The 19542-nt window shown below is 42.5% G+C and overlaps 1 protein-coding gene across 2 annotated transcripts in view; it reads right to left on the bottom strand.

Moving 5' to 3' along the window:
* Positions 1–450: 450 nt before the first annotated feature.
* spns2 (SPNS lysolipid transporter 2, sphingosine-1-phosphate) overlaps positions 451–19542 on the bottom strand; it is a 72973-nt gene continuing 53881 nt past the window's right edge. The window contains exons 9-13 of one of the 2 annotated variants that reach the window (XM_085797288.1): positions 19134–19199; positions 18687–18785; positions 13412–13575; positions 10101–10147; positions 451–2136 (exon numbers count right to left, since the gene is read on the bottom strand). In XM_085797288.1, the coding sequence (XP_085653414.1) occupies positions 10105–10147; positions 13412–13575; positions 18687–18785; positions 19134–19199 (372 nt within the window). In that variant the 3' untranslated portion in view covers positions 451–2136; positions 10101–10104. The remainder of the gene's footprint in view (positions 2137–10100; positions 10148–13411; positions 13576–18686; positions 18786–19133; positions 19200–19542) is intronic. The other variant, XM_085797287.1, reaches the window with a different exon arrangement.

Here is a 19542-nt window from a genome sequence, read left to right as displayed (position 1 = left end):
GCAGGTATCGAGGGAGAATCTGTCTTTTAGCTCCTGTGGTGACATCTGAGGACACGCTGGTCCACTTTCAAAGACGGCGGGTGGGGGGATTCCTAGCTTATCCGTTATCAGCGATAAGAGGCCGTCGCCATCAGTCTAACCTGAGGCTGAAGGATTTCCTGTTCCTGTCTGGGATTTTGATTTCCCTCGCTAATAAACCGATGAGTGTGACTCAAGCTCTTTACAAAAGGGTCTTTCTGAGAATCATGGAAAGGGATATCTACAATAGCGAAAGGAGGGGAAAGGTCTCTATTCACAATGCCTGTTATTGTAGCCAGCAGCAGCAGCAGCAGCAGCAGCAGCAGCACAGACTGGACTGGAAACCATCATTAAGAGTGACTCCGTCTCCGTGTGTGGGTGTTGTTGTGTCCAGAAATTCAAAACCAACCATCAGAGAGCAAGCAGCCTCTCTAAAGGAAAACCCAGCTCACTGATAAGGCAGTGTGGATTTAAAAAAAAAAGAAAAAAAGAAAAAAAATAAGGTTGGTTCGCATGAAAATAAACAAATTGTATTGCTTTTCATTTACACATAAACACAGGCGTTACTCCTTAAAAGCAGAAGGAGTAGCATTTCATTTACTTTTGGGAATAGCATGTACAATATAAATGATAAAATATAAAAAAAATCCAGTGTCTTACTTTAAACAGCCCAGATGGGCCGTGACCTCCAGTTACACATCCAACATCACACACAAAGAAAAACAGAAAAAAAAAAATATATAGATCACAAGGGACCTTGTGAAAAATAATGTGCAGAAATCTCTCATCTCTGTCATGTTCTCTGGCACTGTCTACACGGATTTAAGTGCTAAAAGCTAAAAATAAAAACACATATGGATGGAGAAAGGGGGCGGGGGGGTCAAAAGAAACAGCTGTGGATGGGAAAGCTCCAATTTTTTAAGGCTGATTCACTGACCTTTAGACGGCAACTCTTTTTGGCTCTTTTTGGTTTGACGGCTATGTTTACATGCACGGGGAAATTTTTGATCAATTTTATAAAGAATACTGCATTCATCATGTAAACACTGTGTATCTGCGTTTGAAGTCCATGTTGTTAACACTGAGATAAAGATGTGCAGAGTAATAATGTGAGTCGTATTAGTCCCATTATTTAGCATTATCCTGCAGCACATTTGAACAAGCTGAATCATTTGCTCCACATAACTTGAATTTTTTTTTTTTTATAGCTCGTGTCTGTTTCGAGTTGAAAGCCTGGGGCAGAATTAATTTGGGAAAATTTGCATGGGAGCTGCACAAACACCAGTGGAGCGTTGATGTGACTGCAGATGATCCATATAAATAATAAACGGCTCAATCAAACTCTCTAATTTTGGGGGCCAAAAAGCTGAATTATACTGTAGTAGTATAGTAGTGTGCATGTAAATATAGACAGGGATATACTGTAAAGTCATGAGGGTTGTTTATGGTCAGTGCAAAAAAGTCCGAAGGAATGTAATGACGCTATATGGCACTTGGTGCAGATCGACAGCCAACGTAACAGACAAGACAGACAGAGGCAGAGACAGAGATGGAGACAGACCGTTTGGACTAGACAGGCAGACAGGCAGACAGACAGACAGGGCAGGTTCATGATCAGCATTCAGTAGTATGGCATCAGGAGTCAGAGGGGATCACACCACCTCCTCCTCCTCTTTCTCCTCCTCCTCCTCCTCCCTGGAAGGTTCAGTGGCTCCTCAGACAGAGGTGAGGAGGACACCAGCTGTCGGTCCGGTCCGTCGGTGCGGTCGGTCGGTGCGTGTTCTTCTCTCCACCAGCCTGTGATTTTAGAGGCAGTTCAAAAGGGGGCAAGACGCTCCCTTGTTCCAGTTCTGAGCCGCCTCCATGATGAGCCGTGGAGATTGAGAGAGCAGCAGCCAGGAAACCGGGAGGAGGAGGAGGAAGGAGGAGGATGCTGAGCGTTGTGGGTGGCGGACGGTGATAATAGGAAAAAGATGATGACACACATGGTGGTGGTGGTGGTGGCGGTGGTGTTGGTTTTTAAAGAGGTGGATGGATCAGCTGCCCTCACTGTTGTTATCATCCTTGTTGAGTTTTGGTTGCATCTTCAGACGAGACGGCTCCACGTTAGGGCGTCACCTGAGAGAGAGAGAAAGAGAGAAAGAGAGAGATAAGTACTCTTTAATAAGATGCTCACTTCAAAGAAATAACCAAGAAAATCAAAAAATTCGGCCTGCTAACACCAGAGGAGAAAATGTCAATCCTGCTAGGAGAAGGGACAGCAGCTCCTCTGGCAGCCAAATATGTAACTGCTTGCCACAACCTGAGGGACTCTTTGGCATCTTGACTTGCACCATTATTTATATCTGATTGTATTAAATTCTATTGTGGTGTAGTTCAGGCGTTCTCAACTAGTCTCACTCTGGGCTCCACATTTTCCCATGGTCATTAAGTCGCGACCCACTTTTATAGAATTCAAACCAAGATTTATTTTTTTAAAGCCTTTAAAAACTCATTTTGCTCTTTATTGAGCAAAGTGCATTTCAGAGCACATGAATGAAACTGAGGAGGACCATGACACCCGCATGTACGGAAGTGAATAAAAAAATATCAAACTGCACAAAATGGAGACCAACAAAACAATATATTTGACTTCTAATGCATCTCTGCATTCAGAGCATATTCACAAACGTGAATAAATATCAAATTGCACAAAATAAAGACCCACAAAACAAAACAAGATTCACTGCATTCAGGCCACATTAATAAGAAACTGATACAGTATCTTTCCATTCAGAGCAAATAATAAGAAACTGAGGAGGACCATTACAACTGCATGTGTTCACGTGTCTCGTGTGCCTTTCAAAATAAGTTATTTTTCTAAATAAAAGACATGTCCAACATCAGATGTGCATTAAATATTATTTACTTTTTTGACCAGCTGTCCGCGACCCATCCAGAACGGGTCCACGACCCACTTTTGGGTCCCGACCCACCAGTTGAGAACCACTGGTGTAGTTTATATGGAATATTGTTTATTTGTTATTGAATATTGAGATATGTATATGTATATAGGCTACTGTATATATATTTGTTATGTTGAAATGTCTTTGTGAGTGGTTTGTGCAGTGCTTTGGCAACAACGGGTTTCTGTTCATGCCAATAAAGCTAACTGAATTGAAAAAAATTGAGAGGGAAGGGGGGAGGAAACAGAGCGGTTTGAGTCGGGCTTCACTACGGGACTTTCTCATGTAATTAATGTTGAGGTCGAAAGCTCCTGGGCCATCTGTTAGGACCTTCCTGCACACCAGGACCAGCAGCCTGTGACCTAAATATCTCCCTGTAACCAACATACCAACACATAACAGTTTGTTTAATGCTGACCCCCCCCCAACATCCCCCCAACCACCCCCATATAAGCCAGAGAGCCAATGCATCTCCAGAGGGTGAGACTTAACATCTGATATTGATGCTCCGTTGCGTCATACACAAACAGCGATGAAGGAAGGAGACGGTTTGTTGATGTAAGAGCGCAATAACAGAGCGCACTAAATAACGTCCAACAGTAACACACTGTGTGACTCATCATTCACTTGGAAAAATGTTGACGTTAAATCAAATTATCTCGAAGTAATCTAATGGTGTAGACGTGCTCTCATCATTGCAGTGTGTGTGTCCTTTGTGGTACACATCCTTAAATCTTTTTACTGTAGAGTAAACTTACTGTAGCAATAAAAGCTATTTTATTACCAGGTCTTATTATTTCCTCATTTACATATGCTAAAAGCAAGCAAAATGTGCTTCAAGTATTAAAACTACTGCATAGATGTGCTCGAGGCGTATGATCACATTCTATACAGTATATTGGTTTGGTTTGATTTATGTTAAACTTTTGTTTTCAAAGCAGTTTAGTACAATACAATATCTCTCTCTGCAATATAGTGGAGTAAGAAAATGTAGTCGCACTACACTAGACACTACAGGTGAATAGGGTAAAGATTTTAAATAACAGATATCACCATGACACTTCCCAAGTTTATCACTCACATTAAGACAAATATTTTTTGTATTACAAGTTTTGTCAAATTGGATGTTTAAATATGTAAATGAGGCAATAGCTGATGAAATATGCGCTAATTTGCATACATTTCCAGAACCAAAATCTGAAAAATGGATAAAGCCCCTTTCAAAATTCTTGTTTTATTTTGTTGACATATTAGAGTCAGAAGTTTTTACAGAGGAGGATTTTTGATTTCTCTTTTCATCACTCTGTAAATGAGAAAATACTGTCACCAGCCCTAAAAAAAAATCCAATTTCGTCCTGTTTTTAGGAATAAAATGTTGCATAAATCAGGCTTTGAATGATATATCAACAATCCCCTCTGTAAAAACCTTCAGAATATAGACAGGAATAAAACTGGAAGGTTTGGTGTCTGTAAGTGCTGCTGAAGTGGAGATTTCGGGTTCAGAGTCTGAGGAAAAACTCATTTTGAGAAAATGGCCTTTAAAGACTTGAACTGTAAAATTCCATAGATTGTTAATGTAAATCGTACTTTTACGATTGGTTGCGGATACGGAGGAGATGACAATTTTTAGAGCCTACATAATTGTTCAGGAGAGAGAGAGCTTTACAATGACCTGACATGACATGGGTCAGATAACAAGATAACAAGCACATCACAGTATGTCATGTTAACATCCAACTTTTGGTGAATTTAGAGAAATCTACTAATGAAAGAGACAAAATGAAGTAAAAATAACCACCTTAATGTGGATTTTCTACCATTTCTTTTGACTTTTCTGAAAGAAGACATGTTAAGGAAGAAAAAAAAGCCCAAAATCTCAAAATTGATCAGTGCATGTTTTTGCCTGTAGTGTCTCGCCTTATGGAGGAAAGTGCAGCAGCTTTTATTCCTGCTGCCATGACATTAAGTGCTTAGCATGCTCTCTATTGCAATGCTGGGGAGATGATAAAGATTTGCTTAATTCTCACAGCTAACATTATTATAATTTCAGTTTATTTAACGACAGAAAACTGAACAAAAACCTATATGTGTGGTGGAAAATGCGGCACCAGAGGGAAAAGTAGGCTACTGTACACCGGCGCAGTTGGAGATTAGACTATCATGGTTCATGGTGACACGCTTGTGGTTTCTTCAGATTGGATGAGAGAGCGATGGCGCGACGTCCCGCTGTTTGTTGTGTTCTGTCATCACAGTGCCCTGGATGCTCCGCTACACAAGCACCCGACTGCTGGTGCTGCAATAGGATTAGTGCAGCCAGGGAGAAGCAATGAGTTCCCAAAAAACAAAGTGAGACCCTCACTCAGATATCTACAGATGCAGAGACCGCCACGTTTGTGCCTATATGCAGACGCACTGATTCACTGCTTCCATAGCAAACAAGGGTAATTAGCTTAAATAACAGGATTAGTGGATTCTAGAGAACAATGTGTTTGGTAATATCCATGCAGATCCAATCCTCTCTGGGATGAACAATTTTCCTCAATTAATAGTGTCAGTTGTTGCTGTAAACTGTTTTACAGCCAAAGTTATGTTTAAAATTGACTCAAATGACTGTGTGGCTCGGAGATAATTAGGAGTTGTGAACGCTTTGATAATGTGCGAGCTTGGCCTTCCTCCTCACAGCTTCACCATCACTGTGCTGGAGATTGTTGGCTTCTGCAAACAGAGGAGGAGGAGGAGGACTGATTGGCCTGGCAAGCGATCAAGCTTTATAATCAAACCAACTTGTAGTGGTTTTTGGCTGCGACGACGCAACATAGCCAGGCTGTCATTACTATAGATCTGACTGGACGATAGAGAAAGCACTGAATGGTCCAGAGATGTGTTAAACGGATAGTTCAACGTTTTGGCAAATTGGCCCATTGCCATAATCCCTGTAGTCATAGCAGTAGGTTCGTTACCTTTAATTGTCGGTGCAAGCTATTTTTAGAACAGCGGAGCAGAGCCGCGAGCTGCTCAGAGCTACGCTACGGAGGCTAATGGGATTTCTTGGTTTCCCTCATCAAACTCATCAAATACACAATCCAACAACTCCAAAACGCTCTGGTGGACAAGTTGTGACCTGCACATTCACCACGTTATGAGATAATAACAGAACGTTACCACGCAGAGTTGTTTTAGAGGTAAATTCATGCAAAACCACTGATGCACGTTGCCTTCAGGGACAGTTTTTCAGCAAGCTCTCTGAATTTCCCTCTAAAACAACTCTGTCTCATAACGTCACATTATTATCTCATAGCGTGGTGAATGTGCAGGTCTCAACTTGTCCACCAGAGCGTTTTGGAGTTGTTGGATTGTGCATTTGATGAGTTTGATGAAACCAAGAAATCCCATTAGCCTCCGTAGCGTAGCTCTGAGCAGCTCGCGGCTCTGCTCCGCCGTTCTAAAAACAGCTTGCACCGACAATTAAAGGTAACAAACCTACTGCTATGACTACAGTATAGGGATTATGGCAATGGGCTAATTTGCCAAAATGTCGAACTATCCCTTTAAAGAGAAAAGTCAAGAGTGCTTTTGAAATGTATAGGGCACATCAAAGCCTGGCTGTACATTGTGTCTGTATCTGTGTGTGGTCTGTGGTTGCTGCCCTACCCGGCACCATGAACCCACTGAGCGCCGCTGCTGCTGCTGACTGAGGACTCTGAGCTTTTGTTGAATGATAAGAGCGCGAAGAAGGAAAGCATGAGAGCTGGCTGCAGCTGTATAAACACTTTTAACAGTTACGGTTGGCACTGCAGTGACTACAATCAGAGTTTTGCCACATGACATAAATTCCCTCCTCCCCGAGTAGCCTACTACTGGGTTGCGGTTACTGAATAAATGAGTGTAAAAGCTCTGCTGTCAGATCTCACGCTGATCCTTCTGACAACTCCCGGAGTCCCGGAGATGTCCTCTAGTCTAGTTATCTTGTAGCGTGTTGTGGTGTGGTGTGGTGTGGTGTGGTGTGAAACTGGTCAGCGGAGAAGCTTTTCTGCTTTTCTCCTGCAGAAGAAGTTAATTGGATCTCAGTGTATCTGATCTCCATCTGGGATTGCATCACCAGAGATTAATAGCTTGTGATGTATAACAGCTTAGGCCGATTAGCGCTGTTCTTCATCCCCCATTTATTCAGTGGCGTGGTGTCTTCTCCGTCCTTCTAAAGTCCCTGTCCCTTCGTTTCCACTCCTTCTCAGAAAACAAATGAAATATTCCCTGTAAAAAAAACTACCTCAGCTTTTCACAATGATGCCATTAAGGGGATAGTTCAGCAATTTGGCAAATTGGCCCATTGCCCCTTACCAGTAGGTTCGTTAACTTTAATTGTCGGTGCAAGCTATTTTTAGAACGGCAGAGCAGAGCCGTGAGCTGCTCAGAGCTAGGCTACGGAGGCTCATGGGATTTCTTAGTTTCCCCATCATCAAAATCATCAAATACACAATCCAACAACTCCAAAACGCTCTGGTGGACAAGTTGTGACCTGCACATTCACCACGCTATGAGATAATAACAGAGCGTTACCAGACAGAGTTGTTTAGAGGCAAATACAGAGACTGCTTGCTGAAAAACTGTCCCTGAACGCAACATGCATCAGCGGTTTTGCATGAATTTACCTCTAAAACAACTCTGTCTGGTAACGTTCTGTTATTATCTCATAGCGTGGTGAATGTGCAGGTCACAACTTGTCCACCAGAGCGTTTTGGAGTTGTTGGATTGTGTATTTGATGAGTTTGATGAGGGAAACCAAGAAATCCCATGAGCCTCCGTAGCGTAGCTCTGAGCAGCTCACGGCTCTGCTCTGCCGTTCTAAAAAATAGCTTGCATCGACAAATAAAGGTAACAAACCTACTGCTATGACTATAGCGATCATGGCAATGGGCCAATTTGCCAAAATATTGAACTGAACTACCCCTTTAAGTGTTTGTCACAGCTGCGTGTTGTAGCTCTGGGTAGAGTGATGTAACGGGGCTGTCATCAGAGAGTGGATGAACTGTGAACTGTATTGATCTGCGAGTCAGACCCGAGGGAGGCGGGTATCACTCGTGGCTGATTGGATTATCTCCCACAGCAAATTTGTTGAAAATCACTCGCCTATGAGCTCCTCAGTGGGTTTCACGTTAGAACAGAAATGATCAGTTCATGGGCATATTCAACTCTGACCTCATGAGGCTGTAATCATCTATAATTAGCCTCCGTTTGACAGCGGCTTTAGCTGCTGTGTGACAGAGAACTGATGAAACCCTAAAGGCTGAGAGCTGAAACCTGAGATGTGTGGCAGTCTGCATGTGGGAGCCTTTCATGTCACCTGTCATTAACAGTGAATGCTAATGTCACCCTGCCAATTGTAATAACACTGCAGTATTTACAGTAAGCGACCGCACTGGTGTTTTTTTTGTTGCATATTGTAGCCTATTAACTAACTACACATGACATGGCTTTGAAACTGCAGCACACTGTTTTCCAAAAGTGACTGACTCCGCCTCAAATCCTCATACTGTTTTCTTTTTTGTGGTGATGCAGCTGCGAGCACAAAGCATTTGGATCTCGTATTTAAGGATAATTTGATGATGCAGATTTGAGATTTGAGATGTATCAAGCTGCAGATGAGTTTTGTCTTATAATAATATTATTACCACGAAATTCACATTATGCCTTGGACAACATGTGTTTGCTTTTTCTTTGTCTTATAAGACAGAATTCCCATCAAGGCCACTCCTACATTTCGCCTTTTCCCTGAAATATGTTGTATGGGAGACAAATGCATTGTGCAATTTCATTTTGTTATATAATACAGCGCTGCACAATGAGAATGATGGGACAGGAGGTGGGAGTTGTGGACCTTGTGGACTGAAGCTCCACTCTCTCCAGCCTGGTTTTCTCAGTTCATCCTCATTACACGGTTTAGATTTAAAAGGTCAGTCTCACTTTCCTCCATCTGTTCGACAATGATCAGTCTTTGGCCTGAGTTGTTGTGATGTACTAATTGTCTTATGAACCACCACCCTACTACTCATGGTGCTTGTTGAGGCTAATCCACTAATGTAAAAAAAAAGGACCACTTGGGTTCAGATCAACTACATTATTCTGCCCAATCGGGGTTTCATGTCATGTCATGAATGATAATTTGTCTGGCAGGCAATTAGAAAGATGAGCATGGCAAATAAGGTTTCGATATGTTATATTATCATAAATTATATTTTATAATAATGCCCCAAAATACAATTATTTCATTTGATTTTGTTCTCATCTTCCCGCTTTGAAAACCACTGCCCTAGATTACACTATATGCAGCCCGAACGTCTACTGTACCACTGGAGGTTCGGGGCCTCGGGGCGGCCTGACTGACTCTACTCTGACAAATGTCAAAATATTGTACTGTATGTACACAAATAAACCCAGATAAAATTAAAAGCAAATGATTAGAAAGGGGTAAAAACCTTGACCTTTTGGAAAAAAACACGATGACCTTTACAAATATGTCACAACAGTTTCCTTGCCCCTCTAATCAGTGAGTCAGAGTTTAATCTTATTATTCTTTACAGGCAACTACTCGCTCCCCATTGTCCACAGTGCAGAGTTATCTGGTGGGCTGCCAGTTATTGTCTTTTTTCCCCTCACCCCCCCACTCAGTTAATAATTGCAGACGTGAGACGAGACGTTTTTTGCGCCATGTGCGAGAGTCTGATAAAGACAGGAAGGAGGGAAGGCAGCTCAGGTCTTGATAAGATGCCAGATAGTTGGTCAAATAATCGCCACTTCTCCAAGAATGCCTAAACATTCCCAGAGGACAATGGAATGGGAAACAGATCATCGATCAATCACTTCGTGTATCATCGTGGTTATCACTTGCGGGCGTTTACACATGTCATAAAGCTCTGGAAAGCTTCCAGACAGTCGGAGTGTTTTTTTAAAGTCCGGAAAATCTTGTTCTTGTCGGATGTTTGTGTATTGCTAATGACAGGAGCTCTTACATGTTGCCTGCTAGTTAATGAGCGAGAGAGACGACGTCTTTGTTGTCAAGCATGTAAACTGTTTGTAGAGCTGCTCATGTGAAAAGCACTTAAGGGGGGGAAAGCTTCTTTATGAGAAAAGGCAATTTACCTGGTCATACCTTGACTGTGGAGGGTGGTCGTGTCAGCTGGCTCAACCTGAGGACAGAGGAAACAATCTATAAGGACACACAGAAACTTCAGACATCTCTTGTTTTTAATCAGCTCAGCAGTTTCTGACTCTATCTCTCTCTGTCTCTTGACTTCATCCCTATTTGCTTCTCTAAAACTCCCGACTGCAGTGCTCAGCCTGCTTTGACCCACAGTGGATGGATCTGTATTGTCATGAAGGTACACTGGCAGTTAGTTGCAGATGAGACAGTTCAGCTCTCACACATCACACACACAAAGTGCAAAGTGTCGGACTGGGAGCGACACACACTGAACCCAATGCAGGCTATTAATGGCAACCCTGCAGCCAAAAAAAGCTAACAACCTAGAAATAATAAAGCACACTTTAAGGGCTGAAAATAGACAAACGCGCTCCAGTGAGTAACTCGTTCAGCTCTGCGCCTTTTATAAATAGAGCTGAGTATCTGAGGACACACTGGAAGGGAGAAAAAAAAGCTGCAAAATGCTCTGTAGAGTCAGGAAGGATTTATAAATTGGGGGTTTTATAGCGTGAATGGAATCTATTTATATATCACAGCCGTGGAACAACCCCCGGTTTGCACAAAGTTGTGGATGTTGTCATTTTTCTCGGTCCCCGAGGTGTTGTTTGCAGTTTGTTACATAAGGGCCGCCGCTGTGTAAGTTTGATTTTTTTTCCTTTTATTGGGATGTTAAGAACAAATCTGTACAGTTCTGCGGAGAGACTTCAGGACTATGTGTGGTATGCAACAGTATGTTTGCCGTCTGGATGTACCTCCAACAGGCTGGTGAATGATTAACCCCATTTATAGTGCGGCCTACGGGTTAAGATGGTTGTAAATGAAGTTTAAAATGTGTTGTAACGAACATGTGAATGATGTCTGATGTCAGATTAATCACTGAAGAGTTGAACTTTATCACCAATTATTGACTTATTACACTTGTCAATGAGTTATCTCCACATGCAACTGCTATGACTTAATCATAAGTGTCTATTATAATCAATATGAATGATCTGACTTGATTACAAATTGGGGCATTATGACTAGATAATTATTAATAGAGCAGGGGTTAGCTGCTTTATAGAGTGTGACTTATCAGATAGATACTGGATAAACTTTGGAAAGTGGTTGTCTAATCTACTGACCTTTACACACCTCTGTTACGGATCATATCTGTGACAAAGGACACACAGGAATGACCGTGCAGCGACTTTAAGAATGTCTGTTTCATATCTGGACTACTTCTTCTTTTTCTTTTTTCTTTTTTTTTTTTTAACTCCATCTGCTTCATCTCCATTAGCTTTGCCCTACAGCGTGTGGTGTGAAAGTCAAGGGGTTGTGGTTAGATATAGTTTGAGTGAACATGTGCCATCTGCCCACACTGTGCAATAATGAGGTCAAATAGCTTGAACCACATATTGGACCACAAACTATTATCTACTACTGGCACAACGACAAGAGTGACTTTTCTTTTAGTCATTGTTTTACATTTCTTTTCCGTTCCCACCCCCCGAATAGACGCAACAACAGCAGCCACGGCAGTTTGTGCCTTTGGAAAGCGCCTTTTAAATCTTTATGTTAATATTAGACTGAGTGATTATTTGCAGCTTGAACCAAGTATCATAAAACATCCTAAATTTAGGTGTTCAACATAAATTTCCATTGTTTTTCCAATTACAAATAGGTCCTTTCTATGAAATCTCTCTCATCTCTCTTTATGAGGGGCTTTGGCGTGGGAACTACCGGGAACCAACTCCACAGGGTGAAGAAAAAGTGACTGCAGACAGACGTCAGACATCAGACTGCCATCCTGCCTAAAAATGTCCCTCATCTTCAACAGGAAGGAAGTCATTTCTGAGAGCGCTGGCACCAGGGGAGCAAGTCAGTGTGATAAAAACGTAGGAAAAAATAGTCTGAAAGAAACAAGAAGTCATGTCTCACCCATCTGAAAGAGGATGAGTGAGTTTGTTTTAGCCTTTTAAGGCCATGACCAGTCGCCGGGCCCTCAGTGTGTGTCTGTATATTCACGTCTCGGTGTTTGAATGAGGAAAATATGAAGGCACAAATACAGCAAGAGGCCAGGGCGGTAGCTGGTAAAAGTCAAAGCGAGCACACTCAAACAAATTGATGGCTAGAACAGCTTGTGTCAGCTCCGGAGCACTTTTAGCTGACTGGGACTTTCTCCTGGCTGGAGGGCCGCTGTGAGTCTTGCAGGGTTGGCACCATTGTTGGCATCGTTGGGCTGCTTGTCTTTGACATGCGTCACACGCCGGGCTAAAAGTGCAGAGAGCAAAGTCTCTCTAACCTCTGCACGGCCATGTTAAAGCTGCACAGAGGTGGTGTAGTCTGAACTAGGGATGTCATACTTGTTTTCACAGTTAAACGTGGTATTAAACGCCACACATACTCATTCATAACACAAGCCATTATCCAACTTAATTCAAATACTAAACTGTTATGATACACTCTTATTTATTTATTTATTTTTTACCTCAATTGTATGGAACAGCTCCCAGTTTGCCCTCTGGGGTACTGCCATTCAATGTTGTTCAGTGTTGTGTAGAGTTTGTGTGGATGTGCTCTATATGTTCTGTGTTTTTTGCCCTTCTGCAACATGAATTTCTCTTTGGGGACAATAAAGTTTAAAGTTGAAGTTCAAACTATTAATCAATCGTAAAGGTTCCTAAATACTGTCACTTTCCATAAAAGATAACGTTGGAACCATATTGGCAGATGTGTACCAAAATAAAGGTAAATTCACAGATACTGCTCCATTTAACTAACATAACATTGAATTGGTAGGAATTTTGATGTTAGAGTGTCATTTGTAATTAAAAAAGCAAAACAAAAAAAAGATTAAAATAAACTTAAACATTTGGTATAGATGACAATTTATGACTTGAATATTTCAAACACTTCCCCTGGGGGATTTATAATTGGTCTTATATTAATAGATACTTGAAATATTAAACAATGATTCATCTAATTATATTTTGACTATATTTGATCATTTTACACATTCATAGTGTTGTGAAATTAATTAATGCACAATAATTGTGATTATCCTAACACCGTGATTATTTCTCTGACAATAATCGTACCAAGAACATTTATAATCGTGACATCCCTATAGTCTGAACCTCTGGTGCTCTCACTTAAGAAACACGCATGCAGGAGACCTTAAGCACGTATTAAATATTTAAAGAATGGATGGGCGGAAAAATAAATGAAATAATGACAAAGTTATTGAAACAATGTCTGAGTCACTTACTGTTTCTCAGCCTTCTCTCTGTCGTCCAGGAAAAACAGCGCCGTAGCCAGGAAAAACATGCCCCCCAGGACGATGATAAAGGGACAGAGCATGAGGGCATAACCCAAACTGAGGAACCGCCACAGCGCCGACGTTGTGTAGCTCTGCTGTAAGGCGTCGGAGATCTGCACCCAGACACACACACAGCAAGGGACACAAGAGAAGAGAAGTTTTATTCACACACAATCATCCAGCAAAAGTTCTTCTTAAAATATCCTCCTATCTGGTGGTTATACTGTAGCTACACACTCTCAAAAAGCACGATAGATACCACAGTTTCATTTCATCATGGCAGCAGATGAAAGAGCCACACAGTCAGTGTGATGATGTAAGATGCTCTGTTTTTGTTTTAAAGTGTGGCAGGATTTCATAGCTAATAGCTCATATTGCTGTTGAAGGCTTAAGTAACGCGCTGCCTCTCATGCGTGCAGAAAAACAACAGCTGGAGAACAGTGGGTGTGATGTGCTGCGCTGCTCATTCCTGCAATTCCCTGTATCACTCAAACAGGCAGCAGCCCCTCGAACACATACGGACACATAGGAGGAGGAGGAGGAGGAGGAGGAGGAGGAGGAAGAAGAGGCCTCCCCTTTTTAGCAGATTGTGTGGAGGTATGACCAGCAGGACAGGAGGAAGAGGGATGAAGACGTGTGAGTGTGAGTGAGAGTGAGAGGCCATAGGTCACCCTGGCTGAAGCACATTGATTACATGTTAGCATCAGCAGAATGAGTTCCTTTACTGGAAGAGGTGGAGAACTGCTGACAGGAGGATGCTGCTGCAGGGAGTGTTCAGTTCACGTGTGTGCATCGTGAGGAGGAGGAGCGTGTGCATAAAGTGTTGTGCACGACACATCCAGGAGCTGTGTATGTATGTATGTATGTGTATGTATGTATGTGTATGTGTGTGTGTGTGTGTGGCCAATGCAGAGGGTGTTTCGTCAGGTAACTGTATGGTAAATTGGCTGCAACTTGCACAGAACGGCTTAGCTAAAAATACATAGCAAACTGCTGCAAGTCTAATTATCGAGCAGGAATTCGGCATTTCTTGTGAGATTGCTGAGAGATTGTTCCTGGCTGCCACCCACTCTGCCTGTGGCCATGTCAATGTCTCCTACCAATTTTCACTAATGGTTTGCGTTGTAATGTTAATTTTGTGAAGCATAAGTTATTTCTTGAGTATAAAGAAAAATGGGCTAATGATATCTGGTTTAAACCAAAGCTCAGAACCTATTGCCAATTGAAAAATGTATATTGTTCAGAACCCTATGTGACTTTGCCATTGGATAGATCCAAGAGATCTTTATGTGCCTAGTTGAGGGCTGGGATTCTCCCTCTGGCAATAGAAGTTAGTAGGTTTAACTCAGTACCTGAGGATGAAAGACTATGCACATTATGTAATTTAAATGTAATTGAGGATGAACTGTTTGTGTTTCATTGTCCGTTATATGACGAAGCCAGGCAGTTTTTGTTTCAGAAAATGCAAAATGTGAAACCTGAGTTGTTTTGGGTTGATGATGAGGTAAAGTTGGAATGGTTCTTCAGAAAAGAAGTCTTTACTATAGCTACTTTCATAAAAAGTGCCTGGTCAAAAAGAAAAAGTGAATTATTTATGTGAATTCCATGTGGTTTCTGTTTTTGTTTGGTTTTGTCTGTGCTCTGATGATTTTGTTTGGTGTCTAAATATGATGATAATGTGTCTTGTAAGCCCTTATAGGCCTTAATTGGTGCACGACACGTAAATAAATATAAATTCATTCATTCATGCAGTATATAATAGGAGGAGGAGTCCATTATGAGGTTGTAGTATGTAGTCACTGTCAGGGGACTCTCGTGTGACACCGGCCTCCGTCTACGTGCTGATGGACGGGGATGTTGGCTCCATCTCAGGGGGATTTATTTAAATATACTACAGCACTTTTGGTTAACAACAGGGAGTGGTAGTTGTGTGGCACGCGGGCAACTACAGTCCGGTGTACCAGAGGCACCACATTGTTTTTTTTTTTAGAGTTGAGTACATCATCTGCAGGTCTGTTTTGGTGCACAACCCGACTGTAAACCAAAAAGGACTGACTCACTCATTTGTTCGCTCACTTTCTCCTTGCGGTTGCTTAGCAATAACCGCTTGTCTGCTTGTTTTTCTTGAGATTCTCCACTTTGCTCATTCACAGGATTTGTGCCAGTGTGTGTGCTTGCTTGCTGCATAATATGTGACTCTGTATCTGCCTGTGCTCACGAGTGCGTCACGACGACGACGCCTCTAACAACACTCGTGTGCTAAACCACGGTTCAGGAACTGAGGCAGTTTGTGGAGGAGTGAGAAAGAAACCCCCCGGACATGGAGTATGTTACTCAGAGGAGAGTCGTGACCCTCCAGGCTGGATGGAGAAGACCGGGGTGACTGGCTCACTGAGAGGCCGCGTCTGGGTAATGCTGGTTGGCAGCGTCTGCGTGTGTTTATCTACAGGCTGTATTATTATTCTGACATTTGGAGCTTAGACTTTTTGTATATTGTTGCAACATTATCCGAACAATAGTCTTGTACAGCAGCTTCCCTTTCTCGGTTGAAACTGATGCAGAAACTAATAAAAGGTATTGAGAATTATTTAAAGCAGAGACAAAACAGCCAAAAAATCCAACCAGCACTGGTCTGGGAATATTCACTTAAAGGGACAACGAGGAGTTTCTATTTGGTTATAAAAAAGTCTCACGTTAATGTGGATGAATCTACGTTACCACTTGTTAATGGGCCCATTTTCGATAAATATATTGTTTTGTCTCTATCGTTATTTTGTTATTATTAGTGGTGGCGGAAATGCTGGGAGCCGACCAGCGTTTCTTTACTTTCGGTTCCCGAATCACCGCTTATGGTCGGGACTACGACGGTATGTGATCGTCTTCGAACCTCCGACTTTAATTCTTGATGAATGAAAACATGAGTCTGTCTTGCGCCGGTCAAAGAATTTCACGGTGCGCGGAGGCTCATAAATGTAGTGTGAAAACGCTTCGCTTTTCCAAAACTCCTCGTTGTCCCTTTAATAAATAACTAAATCAATCAATCAGTTATAAGAAGAACTGCACACACATTAGTTTTCTGTAGCTTGACTAATTGTTTACTAATTGAAACACTGAAATCAGCAGAATTAAAGTGATTCAGCTGGGGTCCGTCAGTTTTCAAAGCTCTGCATCTAAATCTAAATTTGTCAAGAGGAAGCTGAGATGAAACCGGGCTTCATTTGATCATCAGAAACTAACACAGCACCATCGGCCTTTGAGCCCGGTTCCAAGAGTTTTGTTTGGTCCTTTGAGGAACTTGTCAGCACTTGGGAGACAACATACAGCTCCTTTTATCCGGCTTTGACAACGGTTTAACATTTTCATTTAGAGACGGGACACTTTCAGCGTTACCTCCTCGACAGACAGCTGCGTCTGTTGCCAGCCTGTCAGGGCCTCCGACGGAAGATCTCAAAGATCAGTTTGATTCACTAAATCAAAGACTTTCACTGCCTTTGTCAACTTGACCTAGACTGTGAGCCAGGAGGGATGACAATAAAACACAATGTACACACTGAGCCAGTCTATTCGCTCTTCTTGCAATTGGCACCTGGCACCAAAAGTAGCTCATAAAAGCTGAAATAAAAAATATGAAACATTGGGATATGATGTGAGTTATGACAGGCAGCATGGATGCCATGTCACTGCAGCATGTATGTGTGTGTGTGCGTTGTCCTCCTGTATGACATGCAGAGTGTTCACCTCCATCGAGTTACTATTTAAAGGACAATTCCGGTCGAATTCAACACGGGGGTGTATTTTCATATCATTTTAGGTCTAAAAGAATGAATCTGAAGATTTTCAGTTTAATCGCTCCTGTTTTGCGGTTGTTGCGTCTGTCCGCGCATCGCCACGGCAGCAATGAATGGGAGTGGATGTAAGTTCCGCTGTTTAGGCTGTTTCCAGCCCTCAAAGCCGCAATTTTTTTCCACAGACAGAGTCAGATGGAGACTCAAACATGCACCGAGAAGTTTATTTACTTCAAGCAAGTCGACATGTTTGTAAAAGTCGATCTAATTCAAAGTCTCCCGGAGTCTCGCGCGAGCCCGAAGTTGCAGTGCTGGTGTATTCAGGCGCAGTCGGAGCTACCGCTTGTGTCATAAACACAGGAATATCAACTCTTTACTTGCTTGAAGTGTACATTTTTTTCCACAGACAGCGTCAGGTGGCTAATCAAACATGCGCCGAGAAGTTTTTTTTACTTGAAGCAAGTCAAGAGTTGATATTCCTGTGTTTATGACACAACGGTAGCTTTTCCCACTGCTCCTGAACACACCGCGCACGGCAACTGGGTCTCGCGCGAGACTCCGGGAGACTTTGAATTAGATCTAGTTTTACAAACATGTCGGCTTGCTTGAAGTAAATAAACTTCTCGGTGCATGTTTGAGTAGCCATCTGACGCTGTCTGTGGAAAAAAATTGCGGCTTTGAGGGCTGGAAACAGCCTAAACAGCGGAACTTACATCCACTCCCATTCATTGCTGCCGTGGCGATGCGCGGACATACGCAGCTACCGCAAAACAGGAGCGATTAAACTGAAAATCTTCAGATTCATTCTTTTAGACCTAAAATGATATGAAAATACACCCCCGTGTTGAATTCGACCGGAATTGTCCTTTAACTTCAGAAACGTTGGAACGAGAAGAATGCAGTTGGACCGTCGGAGGTGAATCCTGTTTCACACTCCACTGGATAGAAAGCAGCACTTGTATTCTGGATGCTATTCTTTGGGTGTATGCGTGCACATTTGGAGGGGGTTGACTATGACCTTGAGAGGCCTAGTGTCCCCCAGTATAAGCCCCACACTCTACTCTACTCTCTCATCTCTTAACCAATCAAATACAGTAACTCCGGCCCCTCCCGCGAGCCGACGAGATTTACTAGAAAACGCCACTGACAGCCTGAAGAGCAGTGGTGAAATCACAACTCTGTTCACCAGGCCTCGTGGGACGTGTGCTAAAAGCTCCTCTTGTACCTCACTTTGCACTGGCCCACTTAAAGCAAAGGGCTGAATGCGTCGTGTGTGTGTGTGTGTATGAACGGGGGGGTTTGCTCACAGATATGCTGAAGCAGTGAGTTCAAGCTGCGATTTATGACCCGAGTTAAATCTTTAATAAATAAATCCCCCCTTCTTCACGCCCTCATCACTGCACAGTGCTACAGTAGATAGTTTTCTGTGAGAGTCTTACCAGGCCTATCAGGTACGGGCTTCCCGCGTCACCCAGGAGATGTGAGGTGAAACTCTGAAAGGCGACCGCTGTTGCTCTCCGTGTGGGAATTACGACAAACTGCAGGAGGAAATAGAAAAGGACATGACATTGTGTTTAAGGTGATGAAGACAGAGTCAAGTTGGCCTTGTTAAAACAACTCCCCGCAGAGGTCAATTATTATACACGGAGCTCAGGACAACTCCTGCAGACCTGTCAGTCAAAATAAACCTCACATTTATTCAGTCTTGGCTCACTCAACATCCTGTTTTCAACTTTTAAACACCAAAAACATGCATGAGTTGAGATGTTTTACGAGTCATAAAAACTAAACCTATTTCTAATCGCTGCCACTTCCCTGTGGTGTTGTTTGTTGCAGGCGTTTTTCGGTGACCAAGTGCAGGAAGTGCAGGTTTCCCCAGTACTTACCATTAAAATGTCGGCCGTTATTGCCCAGTTTAGGAAAAGCAGCGTCTCTCCAATGAAGATGCAAACCTAAAATAAAGAGGAAGAAATTGCACATTTTAGTGGTGCTGATTAAGATCGGCCAAATCCTGCTGCACAGAAGGCTGTTAACCTGAAGAGAAGCCAAAAAAAAAAAAAAAAAGAGAGAGGAGGTTGCAGATATTGCTCCCATGTGTGGGAATCCACACTGAATAAAAAGTGCTTTGGCTGCAGTGGTTTTAAAAACATGTTATTATGCTGTGGCCCAATTATATGTGGATGCGCAGGCCTTTATTTTGGTCCCGCTGAGCCGAGTAGCCTATATAGCAGCCTGGAAAACAGCACGGGATGATAAGGATTGTTTATTCTTGTCAAAGCCGCCGTATCTTCAATG

The sequence above is a fragment of the Trachurus japonicus genome, chromosome 14 (genome assembly GCF_045865225.1).
Source record: "Trachurus japonicus isolate A0001 chromosome 14, Traja_1.0".
NCBI lineage: Eukaryota > Metazoa > Chordata > Actinopteri > Carangiformes > Carangidae > Trachurus > Trachurus japonicus.
Note: the sequence above shows the minus strand (reverse complement) of the source record. Positions and strands in the feature narration are given on the sequence as shown.